The sequence below is a fragment of the Balaenoptera physalus genome (genome assembly GCF_965194825.1).
Source record: "Balaenoptera physalus genome assembly, chromosome: 10".
Lineage (NCBI taxonomy): Eukaryota > Metazoa > Chordata > Mammalia > Artiodactyla > Balaenopteridae > Balaenoptera > Balaenoptera physalus.
Window position 1 is genome coordinate 9,655,346 of NC_138889.1, and position 21,951 is coordinate 9,677,296.

The 21,951-nt window shown below is 53.6% G+C and overlaps 1 protein-coding gene across 12 annotated transcripts in view; it reads right to left on the reverse strand.

The window, feature by feature from the left end:
• SLC37A2 (solute carrier family 37 member 2) overlaps positions 1 to 21,951 on the reverse strand; it is a 31,777-nt gene that overhangs the window by 7,055 nt on the left and 2,771 nt on the right. For 2 of the 12 annotated variants that reach the window (XM_082475889.1, XM_082475888.1), the window contains exons 1-9: positions 18,220 to 21,480; positions 5,412 to 5,493; positions 4,864 to 4,957; positions 4,649 to 4,727; positions 2,878 to 3,013; positions 2,416 to 2,492; positions 1,361 to 1,527; positions 772 to 809; positions 305 to 457 (exon numbers count right to left, since the gene is read on the reverse strand). In XM_082475889.1, the coding sequence (XP_082332015.1) occupies positions 305 to 457; positions 772 to 809; positions 1,361 to 1,527; positions 2,416 to 2,492; positions 2,878 to 3,013; positions 4,649 to 4,727; positions 4,864 to 4,957; positions 5,412 to 5,493; positions 18,220 to 18,278 (885 nt within the window). In that variant the 5' untranslated portion in view covers positions 18,279 to 21,480. Of the gene's footprint in view, positions 1 to 304; positions 458 to 771; positions 810 to 1,360; positions 1,528 to 2,415; positions 2,493 to 2,877; positions 3,014 to 4,648; positions 4,728 to 4,863; positions 4,958 to 5,411; positions 5,494 to 6,506; positions 12,629 to 13,698; positions 13,928 to 15,518; positions 18,109 to 18,219; positions 21,481 to 21,951 lie in introns of those variants that run through there. The other 10 variants (XM_082475887.1, XM_082475879.1, XM_082475883.1 and 7 more) reach the window with 9 other exon arrangements.

Below are 21,951 nucleotides of genomic sequence, written 5' to 3' on the forward strand. Positions count from 1 at the left end.
TGGAAATGGGCAAGACATCCTTGGTCCGTCAGCGGAGCCCCATCCCAGCACTTCCCACCACCCACCATACAAAGCAGCCTCGAGGACCTCTCCAGCCGCAGTAACAGCAGTGCGCCTGCGGCCCGGATATGCTGTGTCAGGACGAGCCTCCCATGCTCCCCTCCCCGGGTGGGCCGCCCTCCCTAGGCACTGCGTGTAAAGAAATGCTGGAAACCACAGGTCACCCTGAGCATCCCCATCTCCTGAGACCCAGCAGAAAAATCTAGAGAGCCTCTCTCCTCCTTCCAGCCCACAAAGGACTCACCGGGATCCAGAGCGCCCCAAAGAAGCTGATGGCAGCGGGCTGAGCGCTTGGCTCCTTGGAGGAGGTGACAGCAGACTCCAGGCCGTTCTCTCTGTTAGAGTGGGGCCCACTGCCAGGGTCCTCAGCGTCGTCCACGTTCTCTTCCAGCCCACCCTGAGCGGAGAAGAGCCCTTGCTGTGGGCACGTCCACATACCACCTCCCTCCCACCAGCTGGAGGGACAGCCCACGTGAGAGGTAGGGGCTGCCACGCTGGAAGAGGTATGTGTCCCCCTCCTGCACTGGACTAACATCCTGCCAGGCCCGTCAGGCTGTCGGGGAGCCACCCAAGGGCATGACTTTGGCCCTCACCCAAGGGCCTGTGAAGTAACCGTGGGCACACGGGCCCCTCCTCCAACTCCCCAGGCCTCCCTGGGACCAGCCCCCGGGTGGAGTGGAGGGCAGGGACGGGACTGGGGGCCACACTCACATGGTGCTGAGGTGGGGAGCAGCCCACATCTTCTGGGTCTGAAAGAAAAACCTTCTAAGAAGCCTCCCAGCAGGCCAGGCCCTCACCTTGCATGGCATGTGGTCCCCACCTCTCCTCAAAGGGGGTGAGTTGACTTTCCAGCACAAGGGAGCATGGAACCGGGGCTCCGGAGACCACCTTCGAGGTCTGGGTCTCCTAACAGTAAGTTGTGTCACTACTGCCTCGTGGACTTTCGTGCTCTTGCTACAAGTGACCATGGCCCTGACTCCCTGGCCCGTCTGTCAGGGAGCTGGGAAGAGGCAGCAAACGCGGAGAGGTCCACCCCCCCCTTTCCCTCCTCAGTCTCAGAAGAGCCAGCGTTTGCCAGGCATCCTGATTACACATCTCACGGAAACGCTCAACAGCCCAGGGAAGCAGGCGCTGTTGTACTCATGTCACACATGAGAAAACTGAGGCTCAGAGAGGTTGTCTGTCCCAAGTCACACACCTGTGGCTCCAGCCCCGCGATCCCACGCTACCAGCCGCCTTCTCCCAGGGCCTAGCCGGGAGGCTCGGCTCCGGCCCTGTGAGGAGGGAGGGCTCCACTCACATTCAATGAAGAAGAAGAAGGTGATGAGGCCCATGATGGCGGTGATGACGCCGGGCACCACAAAGGACAGGCCCCACTGCTCATCCACCCAGATGCCGGCGATCAGGGAGCCCAGGATGTTGCCCACGGATGTGTGGGAATTCCAGATGCCCATGATGAGCCCCCGCCTGGAGGGGAGGGAGGGAGGGAGGGAGGTAGAGAAGAACGGGAAAAGTAAGAAGAGAAGCACAGGGCTCCTGGCGACCGCCCGACCAAGTGCAAAAAGCTGGCTGCCTGCAGCCTCCGAGCTGAAGACCCCACTCAGGGAGGAGCGGGAGGGTTTGCTGGTGTCAAGGGAGTGACAGCAAGGCCGGGGGGTCCCGCTCCCCAGCCGCTCCCTGAGCAAGCACTCTGGCTCCTGCTGCCCCAGGGCCCAGAGCCCCACCCCTTTCTTCTCTTGCCCTAAGGCCGTGACTCTGAAGTCCTCAACCAGGGGTGACTCTGCCCCCAGGGGACACGGGCACTGTCTGGAGAGTTGTGACGGTCCCAGCTGTGGGTGCACTAGTGGCATCTAGGGGTAGAGGCTGCTGAACACCCTACACTGTGTAGGACGGTCCCACAACAAAGCATTATCCAGCCCCATATGTCAATAGTGCCAGGGTTGAGAAACCCTGCCCTAAAGAAACTTTTTTTTGCACAAAAGCCAGTTCAAGGGAAAAAAAAAAAAAAAAAATATATATATATATATATATATATACACAAACATATATATATGTGTGTGTGTATAAAAACACACAATTTTATAGGCTTCGTTTTTGTCTTCACGCAAAATGGAAATTCATCTATTAAGAGGAAAAAAGCATAACTGAGGTTGCAGGTTTTAAGGATCAAAACCTTAGCAATGAGAAAATCAGTACTGCTTTTAGTCACTAAAACATGTGTATCTCGGCCTGTGAAAGTCAGCAAGATGGAGGCGAGTTTCTAATCTTTGACCCTGAAATCACATTAGGGGCCACGAGGGACCCACCAACCCAGCCCCCCAGGTGCCGCCCACCCTCCTGCCCCATCACACTCACTTCCCCTTCCCGAACCAGTTGCCCACGCAGGTCACCACGGAGGGCCAGCCCGTGGTCTGGACGAGTCCGTTGCAGATCTGCAAGGAGGGAGGAGGGAGGCGGGACAGGCCTGGGCTGAGCGGTGCAGCCTCTGGGATGGGGGCCTCTCCGCAGCGCACACTACGCACCCCCTTCCTTCACCTGCGTGCACGCACCCCCTAACCCGCCAGCTGATTTCTCCTGTGGCCCCAGATCCCCACGGCAGAGACCAGGCCTCGCAGGCACCTCCACGGACCTCAGGGTGACGCTCAGCGCAAACTCACTGAGCCCACGAGGCTGACCATGGGCAATGGGACCCCGCATCGTGATAAAGGAGCACAGGGCTGGATGCGCCGGGACCTGGGGCAGCTGGGTAGGACCTGCAGCCTCTACCATCTTTCTGTGCCGGGAACAGAGGCCTGAGTGCAAGGCGAAGGCTCGTACCTGGATAAGAACAAAGTACCAGAGCGTGTGGATGTTCCAGAAATACCCCAGGCCAAGGAGCGAGGTGAAAAGGCCGCTGAGCAGCATTCCGGCTGTAAGGTAGTAACGGAGGGGGAGCCGCTCCCCAAAAATGCCACTGCAGAAGAGAGAGTTGGATCCATGGTAATCTCTGCTACCTGCGCCCTTCGGCTCTCTACCTCCTATCTCTCCGCCGCTCCCCCCCCCCACAAAGCCACTGAAACGACTCTGCTGAGGTGACCACCTCTGTGTTGCCACACGCCAGGGACACCCTCGGTCCTCCACTCACTGGGCTCCTCTGCTTTATTTGACGCTGCTGACCAAGCACCTTGAAGTGCGCTCTCCGCGGCCTCTGTGAGGTCACCGTGGCCCATCTGCCTCCCCCCTTGGCTGACCAGTCCTTCTCATGCATGTTCTCTTGCATCACTTTTATGGTTTTAACTACCACCTATATATATGTTACACAGCCCAGCTGCATATCTACAGCCCTGAACTCTCCCCCAGAGCGTCATGATCATATCCAGATGCCTTCCAGACATCTTGACTGGATGCTCCCCAAAACAACTGCCACTCAACAACTCCAAAAACAGAACTCCTCTGCCTCCGCCCCCACCCTGCCCCGTGCCCCTCATCTGAGTGGATGTCGCCACCACGTTTGGCCACTCAAGCCAGAAACCACGGGGCTACCTCAGTTTCCTGCCTCTCCATCCCACCCTTCACAAGCAACCTCCAAGACCTGTACCTTTTACTTACTTCTCTCCAGTGCGTCGTTTCTTTTTCACCTCTATTACTACTGTTCTAACTCAGGCGTTGCTCAAAGCTCAGCTGAGCTATTATCAAATCTGTTCCTTACCATGACCTGGTACTCAGTCCTACTCTCCCTCAAATCTACCTTCCATCACCCTCACAGCGATCTGTCTGACGTGTTAATCTGAACATGCCACCCTTCAGAGGCTCTCCTGTGCCCACGGCCTGGTACACAATGACCTCATTCTTCAGCCCCGTCTCCTGCATTTTACACTGTAAACCTGTTATTTGTCTCCCCAGATCATGCTGTTTCACACTCGCCTTACTCTCTGCCCATGCCATTCTCTCCACCTAGCCATTTCTGCATTGCCAAGCCCAATTCCTCTTCATTAGTTCAAGTGTCATCTCCTCCAGGAAGCCTTCCCCAACTGCTCTTCTCTAATCCCGGCTCACACTAAGCGGCCCCTCAGAGCCCCCAGAGTGCCCCGTATGAAACCACCTGTCTGGGAACCACCACACTGTTTTATAACTAGCTGCTGACGTTATCGGTCACTCCACTAGGCCGTGAGCTCACTGGAGGTGGTACCCTGCCTTAGTCATCTTTGATTCCTGGGAACAAACATCATGCTTGCTACGTAAAAGCCGTGCTGGGGTTTTCCTAGCATCCAGGGCTACCCTTGAAGGACCCCGGGCCAGGACAAACCATTTTCCAGCCACACCACTGACACTGCCATCTGAGTGAATAAACTCGAAAGGACATCCAGGAAAGCCTTTCCACGAAAAAGAGTTACTAAAAGCGGGAGTTGGCCAGGTGAGGCAGCAGGCTCAGTAACCGCGGAGCACGCTGGCTACGGGCTGATAGGACATGGGGACGTCTTGTCTCATGTCCGCCTGGGGGAGCCACCAGCTTTTCCCTGTGACCCTGCTGCCCCCAGGTTGGCCAAGGGGAGACAGCGGCTCTGAACGGTTCTACTCCGGGAGGTCACAGGCTCTGCCTCTCTCTCACCTGATAAACATACCGACGGCGTAGGCCACGAGGAAGGCGTTGTCCACCGCCCCCAGGAGCTCCTTGTAGTTGCTCTGATCTGAAAGCCGACGGGAGAGACAGAAAGCTGGCTGGCTGCATGGACGCCCCTGCAAGAAGCCCTTTCCGGCCCCGGACGACCCTCTCCTGGGTAGGCGGAGTGGGGTGCGGGGAAGAACAGCTTGCCCCGCTCTTACCAAATGGAGCCCAGTTGCACCACGTGGTGTCGTTGAGGCTGTGGGTGTCGTTGACGGGCTGAATCATCCCTGAGCAGTTGCGGTGCAGACGGCTCTGGAGAAGCCATGGGCGCACAGGTCAGGGGGCATCCTGTGACCCCGAAAGGAGCAAGCAGCCTCCAACACACCAGCCCCGCTGCCCCCCTCGACTGGACCCCACGCTCCCTCCTCCGGCAAGAACTGGCTCCAGGGGCAAGTGGCCACAGCAGAGCCTCGGTGAAGGGCAAGGGGGGTCTACGAGCAGGGTAGACACGGGGCCCAGGGTGTCTGCTCTCTGGCTCCACCCGCAGCCCCCGACACCACCGTCTTGGTGATTAAACCCAGGAAACTCTCCTGGGAAAAAAGAACTGCTAAAAGTGGGACTCTGCCGGGGGGAAGGAGCAGGCTCAGTGACCAAGGTAAGGGAACAAGGATGGTTATACGCCAAGTTCCAGACCGTTCTACGGAAGTGTATTTCTGCTGGGGCCCAGCACCTCCTGCTTTCTTCCTCACCCCCAGGCTAGCCTCACCTTGACGACACTGATGGGCTTCCTGGACATGTGATAACAGGTGTAGATTAAGAAGGTAATCAGCAGGATGAAGCCTCGGTACCTGCAGGGAAAGGTGGGCAGCCGGGTTAGCAGGGAGCTCGGACCCACAGCCTCTACTGTGCCCAGGAAGCGTCCCACCCGTGCCCACTCTAGCGGCCTCGGAGCCCCAGCACCGCCAACTCTTCTACATCAGGCTCCCCTCCAGACACAAGTTCCTTGGGGCAGAGGCCAAGGGGAGGGTAGGAACAGATGCCAGAGGCCAGAGTGCTCGGGGGGCCCTACATCCCTGCTCCCGCTCCCGAGGCCTCCCGACAGAGCCAGCCCAGCATCAGCGCCCTAGACGACACCAAAGTACCCCCTCCTGCTCTTACCACGGCCCATCACCTCTACTTCTCTCTGGCCTCACTAAGGTCGGGGTGCCTCTGTGTGTGTGAGAGATGGGGGCAGGGAGATAGAATTGTATTTAAAATACTGGACATGGTGGAAACCGGTAGGAGGTTGATGTGGGAGAAGGGTCTATCTTTAAAGTGAGGTCGGGACTTCCCTGGTGGCGCAGTGGTTAAGAATCCGCCTGCCAATGCAGGGGACACGGGTTCGAGACCTGGTCCAGGAAGATCCCGCATGCCGCGGAGCAACTAAGCCCGTGTGCCACAACTACTGAGCCCACGAGCCGCAACTACTGAAGCCTGCATGCCTAGAGCCCGTGCTCCGCAACAAGAGAAGCCACCACAATGAGAAGCCCGCGCGCCGCAACAAAGAGCAGCCCCCACTCGCTGCAACTGGAGAAAGCCCGCGCGCAGCAACGAAGACTCAACACAGCCAAAAATAAATTAATTAATTTTAAAAATAAATAAATAAAATAAAGTGAGGTCAACACTGCTCTTAAGCCTAGAACACAGCAGAAACAGCACCTGCTGCAGCCCAGTAGGGGCAGAGCCCAAAACCTAGTTGGAAATGTGGCAACAGAGGGAAAGCTGGTGACGGAGCCCAGGTCCTCTGCCCTCGTCCACCCCACGGGACAGAGGGGTCATCCTTTCCACCTGTGGCTCATGCATCACATGGGCCCTCTCGCACCAGTGCTTCTCGTCCCATGCACTGGTCTGGGGCGGAAAGAACACTTCAGCCGGGCACCACCGAAGTTTCCACTGCATGCCCCGCTCTTCCCCTTCTGCTGAGGGTCTGAGGAAGGGCCTCCACGTCCTCCTGAGTCACAGCATCAGCTGAGTCGAGTCAGCACTGAGTCGGGAGCCAGGAAGTACATGGAAAATAGACATCAGCAAGGACTCTAGCCCAGGAGAAAGACCAGAGCCTTGGTTTCTTAAAGAGCCCATGGAGAAGGTGGGGAAGAAGGGGAAGGAGGCCTGAAACCCTTTCTATCCCTGAGATCCATGAACCAAAGGACCAGGACACTGGAAGCTCAGTCTGCCCTCTGCAGGCATCTGCCTCCAAACCCCAAATCACTTCCCCCCGAGCACGTCGTGAAGGCTCCTGCTTGTGAGATGAAGGGGTGTTCCAGCAGAGACTGAATTCAGGTTGGGCTACCAGGGCCCTTCACCCCTGGACTCGTTCTCTGTCTCATTCCCTCCACTGCCTCACAGTTTATCTTCTGAAGAGAATGAAGGTACACGTGCCCCCGCCATCACCTGGCTTAACATCGCTCAGTGGCTCTCCATTCCACTAAGAACGAAGCTCTGACTCTCTAGCCTGAATCTTATGCTCCTCTCTACTGCCCGGCCTCTCTGGCTCCCCACTGCCGAGGGCGCATGGGAGCGGGGAGTCACCAGGGGCTCTCCAGGGAATCTGGGGTTACTCCAAGGGACTGTCACAGTGGCCCTGTGACATAGACAAGCTTGGTGGCAGCAATGTTTTCCACTTGGCAAATGGCCCATGACTGCTACCTCAGGGAATTCCAGAATCTGGTGGCAGGGTTGGGGGTGTCTCTGAGAGAAGTGGAGAGGGTGCCCAGCGGGGCTTCTTCAAAGAGCACAAGATGGAAGAAAATCACAGCCCTGCAGATAACACTCACCAGCGTCCTGCCCGGGGAGCTGCTGGGTCTGGAAAAAAGCTGAAAGCTTTGAGGGGTGACTCTAATTCACTGTGGAGCCAAATGAAAGTTCCTAAGCCTTTTTTGGCTCCGGTTTCCTCATCAGATGCCCATGCAGGACAGTGCCAATCACACCCAGCTCAGAGACAGGGGAACACAATGTGACTCACCCTGGGCCCTACGTCTCTGTTGGGCCACCCTTACGGCCCCCCGGGATCAGCTGAGTCTATCTTGGCTGCCACATGGATACAGCCATTGACCCCGGTGACAGATCAGATCTCCTCTGGGCCTGAAAGACCCCCAGGCCCCACTGAGCCCCCCGGCGCTGACTGTCCTTCCTCGATAGGCCAGGCAGGGAGGCCCAGGCTGCAACTCCGAGCCCGCGCCGAGCCCGCTCAGGAGCTGCTCAGAGACAACGAGGGATCAAAAGGCACGGCCCCGCTGGCAGCCACCTTTCTCCTCCCTCGCTCCTCCCACGACGACACGGCTTCAGCCCCAAGTGCCAACACCTGCCCACCTCAGATCACCTGCCCTGGACTTTCTCCGGCCTGCGGTCCCCGGTGTTCTTCCTTATCTGCCTCCTGGAGTCCTGTCCCTCCCAACCTTGGGTGGCAGAAGCTATGACAGAACAGCAGGCACAGCCAGGCCCATTTCTGACATCTCGATTCTCTCTGGCAGAAACAGGACTGCCTTCCCATCCACATCCTACCATGTGCCAGGCACTGTGCTAGGGACCCAGAGAAACTGTAAGAGAGACCTCTGCCCTCCAGGGGCTCACAGGTCAGCAGGGAGACAAACAGAATTGGTGCGACAGTGCCATAAAAGAGGGCAGCCCTGCATGACACAGAAGCAGGGCCACCGAGACCAGCTGGGATGGGAGCAGTGAAAGGATTCTGGAGGTGAGGCTTCAGCCGGATCTTCACAAACAAGCAGGAGGTGGCCAGGTCCACCAGGGCTGGGGCGGGAAGCGGCGCCAGGGAGAGGGAAGTTCGTGTGCAAAAGTGCAGAGGCGTGAACAGCAATACCTGTCTGGGGACCTCTGTGTAGTCAGGAAGTCTGGAAGGTGGGACTGGGCCAAGCATGGAAGGCGAGGGAGCGGGGAAGGAGGGAGGGGACAGGTCATGGAGGGCCTTGGGTGAGTTTAGACTGTCTCTTGGGGTGATGGGGAGTCACTGAAGAGGGGTGGGAGTTTCTAGGTCAGAGAGTTCTGGACACCTCCCAGGCTAAGCCAGATGAAGACCCAGGGCTCTGCCCTGCTGACTAGTTTGGGAAGCTCCAGACAAGCTTCCTCGCAGAAGGTAGGGCCGCTTCCCTCTGCCTCATCCACCCTCAGCCACCCTCCAGGGAGACCCTCGGTGGTGCATTTCAGGGAGCTGTAAGAGAAAAGAGCAAGGACTTAGGAATCAGGCGAAACCTGATTTCATTCCTTACACCTGTTAGTCATCTGCAACGTAGAGTTTATCACCTTTCTCACAGGGCTATTGACAGGTTGATGAGACGATGCATAGGACAGCTCTTACATGTTCCTCACACCCAGTGGGCACTTAAAAATGACCGCTTCTATGATTTCAGATTTTGAGGAAGGAAAGCTGGAGGGGGCGGAGGCAGCCCGTGCTGCTCTGTTACGGGAGGTGAGCAGGGTGTGGGTTAGCACCAAACTCCTCCGAGCGGTGGTGGTTCCAGGCCCTGGATTTGCCTGTGAGGTAGGGATTTGGAGGCCAGCATGGCCACGCCTCCCCACATGCCTAGTATACAGAGGTGGGCTGGAGAACACGAAGATGCCCCGAAGCTGCCAGTGCGCATGCGGGAGCCTGCAACGGGACAGAGCAGAGGCTGGTCCGCTGGGCCCGCCCATGTTCTCCCTTGGGAGTAGACAGGGCGGCTTAGCAGAGGTCCACAGTCACGCTGCTCTGCCAGGTTCCAGCCCCGTCCAGAAGCTTGGCCTGACCTTTCTCTCAGCTCTAACTCCATCCCTCAGTAGAAAACCTGACACCCAAGATAGCAGGAGAGTCACAGGGAGGGAGGCGGTGGGGCAGAAGGACCTCAAACGTGCTGTGTGATGCTAGGACCGGCAGTGGCCTCCTCTGGGACTCCCTGCCTGGACGGCAGCACAATGGCGGCATGAGCCCGGAGGGGCACAGCTAGCTGGGCAGGGCATACCTGGGGCCTCCCCTTAGGCAAGTCCTCTTTCCATTCCACTCTGGCAGCTCTTCTGAGAAAAAGGCCAAGGTGCCATAGTTCAAAGGGGACTGGGGACATGGGTCCGGTGAAGGGCTGGGCTGACACAAAGGCTGTCAAACTCACAGTAGCTCACAGGGAAGACAGCTGACGTGCTCCTGCTGCCTGTAGAACCCGCAAGTTTCACTTCGGCTTTCACAAGCCCTTCTTTCAGAATCAAGAGGCCCCAGAAAGGGAGCAGGGGGAAAAATACACAGTCGGGCTTTGCCTAGCTTGTCCCAGGGCGGCTGTGAGGGGGAGGGATGGCAGCCCAGGTGCTGTCCAGGCTGGGCAAGCAGGCCAGAGACCCGGGAACGTGCATGGCGAGGCCCACAGACCGTTCCAGGCCGGGTGCCCACCCCATGACCCTCTAAGTCTGTGTTAGCAAGAGATGGCACTTCGTAGAATCTCACCTTCCCTTACACAGCGCTGGTTACTGAGTAACCAAGTCAGATAGAGAGGTGGACCAGCTATCTCTTAACTATTAGCTGACAGTCCAATTTATTCTTTCAAATGAGCACGCTGATATCTTTATGGACCTCATTAAGACTTTGCACTAGAAGTGCTTCTGAGGTAGGGACAAAGAACGATGTCTGCCAAAGCAGCAACAGATAACAAACAAAACCCCAAAGGACCTACTACCACCACCATCACAACAACAGAAAGCAAACAGCCCAGCAGAAGGATGCTGACCTTAGGAGACAGTGGAAAGAGGTCCTTTCTCTCCAATGTCTACCCAGTCATCCCCTGGTCCCTGCATCCCCCTCCTTGCTTTGCAACCACATTGCTGACGGTCCCTATTCCCATGGCAGGCCAATAGGGAATTAAACTCCCTCACTGACCAACCCCTACCACTTCCTGCCTCAGCCCAGCCCTTAAGCCAAGTCTGGGGCAGCGAGTAGATGTCTGGGGCTACTCAGGTTGGCCACGGGACAGACCGGGCTGGCTGTAGCTGCAGGTGCCCTTGGCACTTGCCCGGAGGAAAGTGCCACTTGGTGGCCTGTCCTTGGATGTGCCTGTCCTGGGACTCAGCAGATCTGAAAAGGAGAGAGGGCTGGGGACAGTAAGAGCCAGGCCAATGGTGACAATGCCATCCCCCCGCCCCCTGCCAAGTCCTCCACTGCCACTGGGACACACCCTGGTAGGCAAAGGCCAGCCTGGAACAGATAGCCTGAGCCAGGCCTTCCGCTGACAAGATGGGACGGGGACAGGCCAGGTCTGGGAGGGCCTCTGAGAACAGAGGAACAAAGCCCTCTTGGGGCTGAGAGCCAGCCCAAGGACTCCTCCACCTGTTGCCCTTCCTCCAGATGGAACTTGGGCATTTGCTCAGAGACATCAGGTTGACACAGGGCTCGGTCCCAAGATCCTTCCCAGAGAAGGGAGCCATTGGCTAGTAGCACAAGGAGCCGGGGACTTTCTAGAAGGAATGAGTAGATAAGATAATGATCTTTTTTAGGAGAGAGGAAAATACAGGCTTGATTGCTTTGCCTTGAGAAGGAATCTAAGCAGGGGAAGCCTGAGTGCTTAGACAGAATGAAAAGACGTGGCTTTTAGCTACAGCATGAGGTTTCGTTTAGGTACCTGGAAAAACTCTGGAAGAGTGTGAGAGCTGGTAGGGTTTGGAAGAAGTGGTCAGTGGGTGGTTGGTGGTCTCTCTTCTGAAGAGCGGCTACGCAAAGAGCGCAGGGTGGGAATGCGCTGATGGTGGCGGGGCCCTCCTCCCCAGGGAGCTAAGATGAGGACTCTTCTCTCGGGATTCCCTGGAGGCCTAGCCCATGGCTCACCCTCACCTACTCCTTCTCCCCAGCGTGAAGGACCCAGGGGAGGAGGCATGAGCCAGAGGGCAAAAGGAGAGCAGTGATACCGCCCACCCCGCCTCCACCCCGCCTCCACCCCGCACACCAGCTTGGGGACAATCAGATGGGGGCGTTGTGGGCTGCAGAGACTCCGACCCTGGTGTCTGCCCCCAGTTCTGGTGTTACTTCGGGACCGCTCAGCTCCGACCTCAGCACTCAGGTGGTGCAGCTTGACTGGAAGAAGTAAGGTCTTGGCCATTCATTACAGACCATCCCCAAACCCTGACTGCCTTCTAGACCAGTGCGTGGCGCCTGAGGCCGACCGCCCCACCCAAAGCCAGGGAGGTGCGCGTCAGTCTGCTCTGTAAGGGGGGAAAGAGGAAACAGCAGAGAGGAAGAGGAAGCAGAAGGCGGCTGGGGGAGAAGACAGCAGTCACGTGTGGGTGGGGGAGGGAGCCTCGCAGGGTCACATGCTCTTTGGGGATCAGCCTGAGGAGCCCGAGGAAGGGAAGGGGGTGGGGACAGGGACGGTGGGCTCAGCCCTCCAGGTCCTCCACCAGGCTCTCTCCTTCCTTCTCGGAGCTGCCTCTCACCATCACCGCTCTTTTTAAGGAGCCCTTTCTGCTGCTCTTACCGGGCATCTCTGGGCAGTTACCAGGAAGAGAAGGAAGACAAGAGAAAGCTACTTTGCAGCATCTGGGTCCCTGGTCTGAGGCCATGGCAGAATAGGGAAAAGGACGTTAGACCAAAAGAGGCTGCGTCTTAACTTCTGGTTCCGTTACTGTGACCTTGGGCGAGCTGTCTCACCTCTCAGCCTCAGCTTGAGCTTCTTTTAAATGAGATAGTAAACTCCTGTCACACGAGGCTGCCCTAAAGACTAACTGAGATAACATTTCGCCTCTCAGCCTCACTTTGATCTTCCTTTAAATAAGATAGTAAAGTCCTGTCACATGAGATGTCCATAAGGGTTGATTAAATGAGATGCGATGGATCTGGCAGCAGGACCTCAGCAAACTCCGGGGGGCAGAGCCACGGGTCCCCGCTGCAGCCCCCAGCCCGCCTCGGCCTTCTAGAGCGTGGGGGAGGGCAGCGAGCTGGGAGTTCGCAGCTCCTGCTCTCCTGCCTGCCCAGTGCCCCACCCATTCCTGCTCATCCAGCGGGAATGTCACTTGGTCCTCCTCCCACAGGCTCCTCTCCTCCGAGTCCTGAACTGCTCCCTCCCCACAGGCCCCAGGAAGCGGGCCCAGCCCCATAATCAGCAGCCATACTCATCTCTCTGGCGAGATGCCCACATTGCCATCTGTCCCCAGACGTGCCCACGCGGACGCTGGCACAGAAGGCAGGGCACCGGCCAGGCCCAGGGCTGGGGAGGCCTCAGAGGGGCTGTGACTCCGGTGAGGAGGCCGCCTGCCCCCGGGGGGTCTGACAGGAGAAGGAGGGGCAGTACCATCTTCCTGGGCAGGAACTCCTCAGAGTCTCTGCCTTCCGCTTGCACACCTCGTGCCGCGTGCCTCTCAGCCCCCTGTCCGGGGACCGCGCCTTCAGGCCCCAGGCTCCCGCCGGCTGAGGCTGCACATGACCAGTGCCAACGAGACAGGCTACGTCCTCACTGCTGCGCCTTCGCCAGCTCCACAGCTCCACTCAGAATACCTCCAGATCCACCAAGGCACATGTTACCTGTTCCCCCTAATGAAGATGAAACCCTCCCTCCACAGAAACTCACAAGCCCCGTGCAAGTACCAAGTACTAACTGCACGCCAGGCACAGGGCTAAGTGCTTTAAATGTCTTCTCACTTAATTTCACCAAAACCCGGGGATAGAGGTACATTGCTATTTCCATTTTAAAGACAAGGACCTGGAGCCTTAGAGATTTAGTGATTTGTCTCAAGTCCAAAGGCTATGTTTTCTTTTCCCCTCCCACACTCTAATGGGGAGGAAAGACCGTGGGCTTGGGAGCCTAACTAACCTGGATTCAAATTCACCACAGTTACCTACTAGCTATGCGGCGCTTGACCAGGTACGTAACTTCTCTGTGCCTCATTATACCCATATAATGGGGAATTAGGTGGGGAAACAAATAAAGACCTTGCAGTGAACCACAAACACAATGCCTGGCACAGAGCAGTAGGAAACGCGAGTAGAAAAATAGTCAATAATTAATGTTTAGTCAGTGCTTAATATGAGCCTGGCACTGATGTAAGTATTTTACCTGCTGCATCTCGAGACAGTCTTTAATCCTCACAGCGACCTGACGAGGTAGGTGTTACAAGCATCCTCACGGTACAGACAAGGAATCCAAAGCTCAGGGCCAGCCCACCCTCTGGTGTCCTGCTCCAGGACTGTCTGCTTTCTTCACTTCTGCTTAAAAGCCCTCCTTGGGTACAGGTGGAAGCAGCAAATTTGATAATGAGAGTACACGCCCTCTCTCCAGCTTGATCCTTAATTCCGAGAAAGTAGGACCGTGTCTTAATCATCTTTGTAGGCCTCACAGTTTAACACAATAATGTGCCTACAGTAGGAACTACATTGACGTTTGGTGTTTGTTAGGAGTCCAAACCTCCATGCATCAGGAAAGAAGTAAAAGCACACTTATCGTGTGCCCTCCATCGGCCACGGGAGGTCAAGAATGTTCACAGATCACTTTTGCCTTCAAGAACCCACCTGACTTGCACCCATGAGGGAACTGAGTTAACGACACAAGGCACACAGTGGTGAGAGGATTTCAATCCGGGTCTGTCTTAAACCTGGGAGATGTGGGAGAACACAGTGGTTGGGTTCACACTTTAACAAGTGTGTAAATGACGTGTGTGTCTGTGGAGAGTTGTGCTTTCCTGAGCTCTTCTAAAATGCTGGAGTGGGACAGGCTGTTTACAATGATCCACTCTCCCTGCTCCTCATTTTCTCTGAAATATAAGTTACTTTGGTTAAAGGGTATAATTAATGTATACGAATAAGACTCTACAAGGAACAATAATGGCAGAGAGATACAACTTCGAATATATATGGTAATGAGATATATTTTTGTTTATTAAGGGAAAAAAAGAGAAGTAGAATATCTTATTTATATAAGTATCTCAGAAATTGTTTGCTGTGTGAGAAATTTCGAAAGGTTTCTCAATGCCCTCTTGGTCCACGATCTGTTGCTATACATCAGCACCCTGGTTGTGCTTTGCCTGATGATAACACTATAATGTTACCAGTCATGATTTCAGCTATGATTTTAAATGTTACCTGGGCTGCAACCTTACTTCTTTAATTTGAATCTAGCATCTTCTAGGTCAGTGGTTTTCAACCGGGGATGTACATCAGACTTTCCTATGGAGTTTTATTAAAACATAGATGTTTAGGACTTACTCCAGACTTACTAAATCTCTTAAGTCAACATTCTTGGTATCTCCTTGGTATATTATGTAAATTATGTATTGGGGTTTTTATATATCTCAAGATTTTTTCCTCTATAAAAATTATGCTCATAATTTTTATAAATCAGATATAATGTTCACTGTCTTCTTTGAAATTAGCCTTAGTGTGTTCTTAGACATTGTCTATTTTTTTTTTTTTTTGGATTGGCTTTATTTTGTTTTACATACCTCAGGAATAATCAGACTTCCTTGTTAGCTGCATTTTTCTTGTCATGAATTCTCAACAGATCATTCATTTTTGAAAATTATCATTAATAAGTTAATCCATACCTTTTTAGGTCTCTGTCCCTTACAGATAGTTTTTGTTCTACTCTGATGCTCCCTAAAGGCTGCGCAGTCAGCTATAGGCCAAAGGTTTTATCTTTAGCAAACAAGAACCGTCTCAGAAAAGCACAGGACCAGGTACATACTCGTGGGTACGTACTCCTGATGACCTCACTCAGATACCTTTAAGAATATACCAGTGGACTGAGTCAGCATTTCCAAAACTCTTCAGCAAAGACCCTAACCCAAAGACCCATTTATGAGGTTGCAAACCCAAGATTCAGCAGAACAAGAATTAATCACTTAGGACTGAAAGAACTGATAAGGAATGACTGTCACTTACGTTTGGAATATTACTGATGTTATTATAGTGTTCAATCTTCTGAATATATAAGAAAGCCCTTTCTCTTTCTTCTTAAGCTGTCTGTATCCCATAACAATTTAGGAGATCCTGTTTTTGTAAACTGAAACATTTGTAAATACCTTATTCTCCCTGCCTGACCCCTCGGAATTCAGAAACTTTTTTTGAGTCTTCTTGCTTTTTATAAAATATGGTTATTTGCAAAAGTTCAGTAAGAATCTTTTTTTTTTTTTTTTTTTACCAGAACATATTAGAAAACTTGATTTTACAACCAAGGCCTTGCCTGGAATGTCGTACTTGACAATGATGCTCATTTAATCAGATACTGCTGCCACTTTTAAGGAATTAAGGTTGACACCCAATACAAAACCTGCCCAAGAAAACTGGCTTACTGTGTTCCCTTACACACAAATCAGGAAGGTCACTCCCTGGCAGGCCCAGGAAACTTAGGATATTTTGGGGACCTGAAGAAGAGAGGAATTTGCCTAAATTTATAGGTACAGCAGGTAAAACCTAGTGGAGACAGTTTCTTGGCTTGGCTTCCTAATCTCAGAACAGTAAATAATAGAAGGCTTTTAAAAGTCCAATCCAAGATCCCTTATGAAAACTTCCAGCAAAGTGAACTTAACAAGGCCTATATAGTAAATTATGTATATAGATTATCAGATCAAATCTAATGAGACCAACCCTATTTTGTGATCAAGAATAATCTTTCTTTGAGACTATTTTTGATCCCAGCAGGGCAGACTGTAGGGAAAAAAAATGTGTGTTTCTCTGGAAAACTGTGCATTGCCCAGAGGACACCCCTCCAAGTTATCTGATTCTTGCCTTTCACTAAGCTTGAATTCCATGAAGTGGTAAGTAACTGATTAGTCATATAAAATATGTCCATGAACTGACAGAGTTTCAATAGTCTTCCCTCCCAACCAGTTTTGCCTCAATATGCCTAACTTATAAATGAGGACGTTCTTTGTATTCTCTCTTTTCAAAATTGTGGTATAATATATGTAACATAAAATTTAACGTTTAACCATTTTAAAGTATGCAGTTCAGTGGCATCAAGTACCTTCATATTGGTGTGCCCCCATCATTACCATCCATCTCCAGAACCTTTTCATCTTCTCAAACTGCACCTCTGTACCCATTAAACAAAAACCCCCCATTCTCCCCTCCCTGGATTTTTCTTTTGTGCCAATTATAATATCTTCTGGCACCCTCATTATGAGTGAAATTAAATCTTTTTAACACGTGTCCATTTTTATATCCTCACGAGAATCATGATCTTATCTTTTTCTGAAAAATATCTTTTAAGAGTCCTAAACTCAAAAAGGACCAAATAAATAATCTAAATGAGTGAGGAAGGCTGGGAGTGTGAGGACTGTCCCCAATGAGGGCTGTCACCAACTGACCATCATGATTTGCCCAGGACTGAAGGGGCTGGGGATGTAGGATTTTCTGTTTTAAAACAGGAACAAGGGGCTTCCCTGGTGGCGCAGTGGTTAAGAATCCCCCTGCCAATGCAGGGGACACAGGTTCGAGCCCTGGTCTGGGAGGATCCCACATGCCGCGGAGCAACTGGGCCCGTGAGCCACAACTACTGAGCCTGCGCGTCTGGAGCCTGTGCTCCGCAACACGAGAGGCCGCGATAGTGAGAGGCCCGCGCACCGCGATGAAGAGTGGCCCCCGCTCGCCGCAGCTAGAGAAAGCCCTCGCACAGAAACGAAGACCCAACACAGCCATAAATAAATAAATAAATAAATAAAATCTTTAAAAAAACGGGAACAAGCTATTAAGAGCTTGCACCCCATCTAAAAGGGGCTCCTACTCCTAATGATATAATTGGGGAATTTAGGCCTGAGACTGCTACATCAGAGAAGCGAGGAATCTGTCTATTTACGTTGTTTTATAATTTGTAAATGATGGCAACTAACACAATATTAAACAAAACAAAACACTGTGCAGACCAAGCAAAGTGCTCCAGTGCGGCCTCCGATGAAGAATGGGCTGAAAGCCCTCCACCCCACCACACACCCCCTGATCCGCGGCCTCCTCAGGCCTCCTTGGTCAGGAGGAAAACTCCTGTGGAAGCCGCTGGGCCGCCGCTGGGGTGACCACCCTGCTGGGGAGCAGCTGCCGCTCGGATCTGAGACGTCTGTCCTCCCGGGAGGGTGTCTCTCAGGGCCCGGAACCCCTCAAGGCAAACTCCCAGGACCACTGGGTTCTGGCCTTCGTGTTATCCAAGGGCCAAGAGAGACCGAAAGAACCAGTCGACAACTCCAATGGCCACTTTTTCAGCAACTCCGCCACGCCCTGACCTCGCTTCCCTAGCCTGCAAGCCCGGCTCCCGCGGGTGCTCAGCGATAAAGGAGACGCTCTGAAGGTCTCCCCGGGGACGGGTGCGGGCTGTGCGTGCCTGGAGGTGCGCATGCGAACGGGCATCGGCGGAGACTCTCCTGGGCAGCCTCCCAGGGAGGGGGCCTGCGGAGGCGGAGCGAGCTGGCGCGTGCGTCCCACCTCCCCGACGACCGGCCAGAGGCTGCCGGAACCCGCCGCCGCGCCGCACCGCCCCCCCGCCCCGACGCCAGCACGCTGGGACTCCCGGCCGCCCGACTCGGATCCGCCGAACCCGAGGGAGCGGGAGGCCGTCCTGGCCCGGCGCCCCCCACCCCGCAGGCCCTCTCACCAGCTGTCCCTGGAGAAGGCGCGGAGGAACCAGACGCCCGGCGCCAAGGAAGACCGCATCTTGCCCGGCGGTACCCGAAGCGAAGCCGAAGCAGAGGAGGATGCAGAGCTGGGCACGCGCCCCGAGCCGCCGGTCCCCAGAGTTTAAATGCCCCGCCGGCCGGCCCGCCCCGACCGCGCAAACCATGGCCTTTAGCCCCCGCCCCCTTGCGCCTGACCGCCCTCGAGCCCGGCCGAGCGCAAAGCGCACGCCCACCGCCCATCCTCCGGCCGGCCGCGAGCACGGACTTTTCTCGTGCTCTGCCTGGGGGCTAGGGACCCGCGGCCCTCCGAGCCTCTGGGGCCCCCCCTTCGGCCTGCGCTTGTCGGCTCACTTCCCTCCGGGGAACCGAAAGCTGCGATCCCAGACGCAGTCAGCTGTGTGTGATCTTCCGTCTGCCCTCAGCTGCTCCTGCGTGCCTTCCTATCCTGATTAGCTGGGGCACCGACACAGATCGGGAAACTGAGGCAGGCTGGAGGGCCAGCGTCCCACAGGACGCTGATTTGAGTGCCAGCGCCCCCTGGGAGCGTAGGTGTCCCAACAGGGACTTTCTGTCCCACTCAGATTCCAGACCACGCAGTGAGCCAGACAGGACCCTACCGCACCTTGTCCACGGAGAGACTGACACCCCCGCCCCGCCCGCCTCTACTCCCCACGGTGACTGTGCGGCGGCCACTCCTGCTCTCCCTTCTGAAGGCCCGCAGCCGTGCAACAGTGAAGGGCCCGTCTGAGGCACAGAGTTCCGTGCTCTTAAAAGTGCTCTGCAGACCTCTAGCCTGAAGATGTCCAGGGTATGTTTCCACCTATAAAAAGCAGTGATTGTGAGATCTTTGTCTATGAACCCAAGGGTGAACTAACTATAGAGGGAAGCATTGGCCTGGAGAATAAAATGGTTAATAGAACGTGAACTAGGAACTTGTCTGGGCAAATAGATTTCAGCCCTAAGCCCACCCTGCCCCTCACTCCTAGGAGTGCCCAGACCCAAAGTGCAAGGTCAGAGAAGGGCAGTAACGGCTACACCAAACGGGTTCAGACCCAGGAGAGTGGGCTTGGCCGCTGCCAGCCCCGGAATCAGGCAAAAAGAGGTAAACAGAGTTGTAAAATCCTCCCTTAACGCCCGGCAGTCAGGGGCAGGGGTCTCGTGGCAGAAATGAAGACAGCAACAAACCGAGGGCAGGAGGTAGATGACTACAAAGGAAAGGGGATGGGCTAGAAGGAAGAAGCCGTGCTGGGGTGTGTAAGGTATGGAGCTGAAACACTGAGGAAGAGCGCAGCTACCAGCAGCTAACCCAGCCCTTAATTGTACCACACAGGGTGCCCAGCTGTACGTTCATTTCGTTCTTACAGGTCAGGGACGTGGGCATTATCCATCTGAGAAGACTGACTACCCATGCTGGTTTGCCTGGGACAATCCCAGCAGACACCCGCTGTCCCAGAATGTATGACGGACAGCTCTGGGGTCGGTAACACCCACAAGGCATTAGGCCTGAAAGAAGGCAGATTAAAGGTGGAAAATAAAATGAGATAATGAGATGATATCACCAGGAAGAGAGCTGCCTGTGTCCAAAGGACTAGAGGGAAGGATAAAGTTGAATACAGAGGAGCCAGGGAAGCAGCTGAGGTCACTTGAAGCTGCACGGGAGGAGTAGGTGGACGTCAGCAAGGGAAGGGAAGAGCCCACCGCCGGGGCTCCAGGGCTGCTCTCCAGACTTCAGTAGTGGGGAATATCTATCTTTCCATTTCAGACAGAGAGGAGCCGAGGAATGAGAGTCGTTAGCACTCACTTTACCTGCCCCTCTGGAGAAGGTGTGTTTGTGCCCCTCAGGGGACCATGCTTGTCTGTGGCTGGAACCCTCAGAGAGGCATAAAGAATACGCCCTCATGGTGGCATGGCTATTATTCATGCTGTGCCAATGAGTGGCTGGGAGCAGGGCCAGTCCTGAGACAGCCTTTGCCTTGTCCTAGTGACTTCCTGTGAATTCAGGGGCCAGGATGGCAGCAGGGACACTCCTACCAATGCTCCTCGCTTGCTCCTGTGTGTGACCTGACAATCTCCTCGCTTCCTGCTGCTTGGGGGAGTGACAAAAGGATACTTCTTTCACTCAGCTACACAAGCTCTCTACCCTTGACTCACCTTCCTGTTATCTGGCCCCCTTCACACGCTACCTCCTCAAACCTGGCAGGGTGTGGACAGTAGTATCTGAAGGCAATAAGGAGGGAGGGAATGAGCGATTGAACCACACACTAAAGAAAAAAGAGCCTTAGTTCTTATTGTGGGTAGCCCTACAATTGGTCAAAAATGCTTACTGTGCCTTAGTATCAGACACCTGTAAACCAGGAGCTGGCAGTTAATGACCTTTTTGCCCATCAAGTACCAGTTCCCATTGCTAGCAAGTTTCATTGACCATCCATGGGACTTTTTTGGGTAGTCAGTTACCCGTTTAGGTCCTTCTAGATATAGCAATGAGTGTCCTCCCTGGTTTTTTCAAAGGGACCCAGGGACCTGAATTCTTGAGAAAGTCTGTGAGAACAAGTGCCACGAGGACAAGCCATTAGGCAGCAGAACCCTCGCGTTTCCCTGCACACACACGATCATCATTCTTTGAACCCGTCTCCGTTCTCCCACTTCTGTCTCACTAAACAGAGAATAGCACAATTTTTTGTGTGATAGAGTCAAAACCCAGACCCTTGATTAGTGGGATAGGAGTTGAGATATTAGGAGAAATTGGGATTAATCAACCTTTTAAAGATTCAATTTCATATTAGGCCTGTTGATTGAGACGCCAAGTGTAGTGAAAAGAACACGGGTTTTGAGGCAGAGCCAGCTCTGGCGCTCCTACTTCTCCGAGTCTCAGCTCTCTCGTCTGTAAAATGTGGATAATAACATTTATCTTGCAAGGTGGCTGTAAGAATTTAAAATTATGCATAAAAAAAGTGTCTGGCCGTATTAAATAGGCTTGATAAGTGGAGCAATTATTATATGTGCATGAGCTTATACACAGCTTGAGGATTAGATATTGACTACAACTGATGGAAACAAATGGCCAGTATAAATAAGAACAAAGTATAGGCGCCAAAGGATCAGAGTCCTTAAAAAGTATCAATGGGTATAACAGAATAGATTTGACCTGCAAAGTCTTTAATATCCTATGTGTGTGTGTGTGTGTGTGTGTGTATGTGTGTGAATGTATATGTATGTGGGTATCTGTGTGTGCTGTGTGTGTGTATGTGTGTGAATGTATATGTATGTGGGTATCTGTGTGTGCTGTGTGTGTGTATGTGTGTGAATGTATATGTATGTGGGTATCTGTGTGTGCTGTGTGTGTGTATGTGTGTGAATGTATATGTATGTGGGTATCTGTGTGTGCTGTGTGTGTGTATGTGTGTGAATGTATATGTATGTGGGTATCTGTGTGTGCTGTGTGTGTGTATGTGTGTGAATGTATATGTATGTGGGTATCTGTGTGTGCTGTGTGTGTGTATGTGTGTGAATGTATATGTATGTGGGTATCTGTGTGTGCTGTGTGTGTGTATGTGTGTGAATGTATATGTATGTGGGTATCTGTGTGTGCTGTGTGTGTGTATGTGTGTGAATGTATATGTATGTGGGTATCTGTGTGTGCTGTGTGTGTGTATACAACTTCACTCACTGAGTTATTGTAAACATTATGATAATACATGTGGAATAATTTG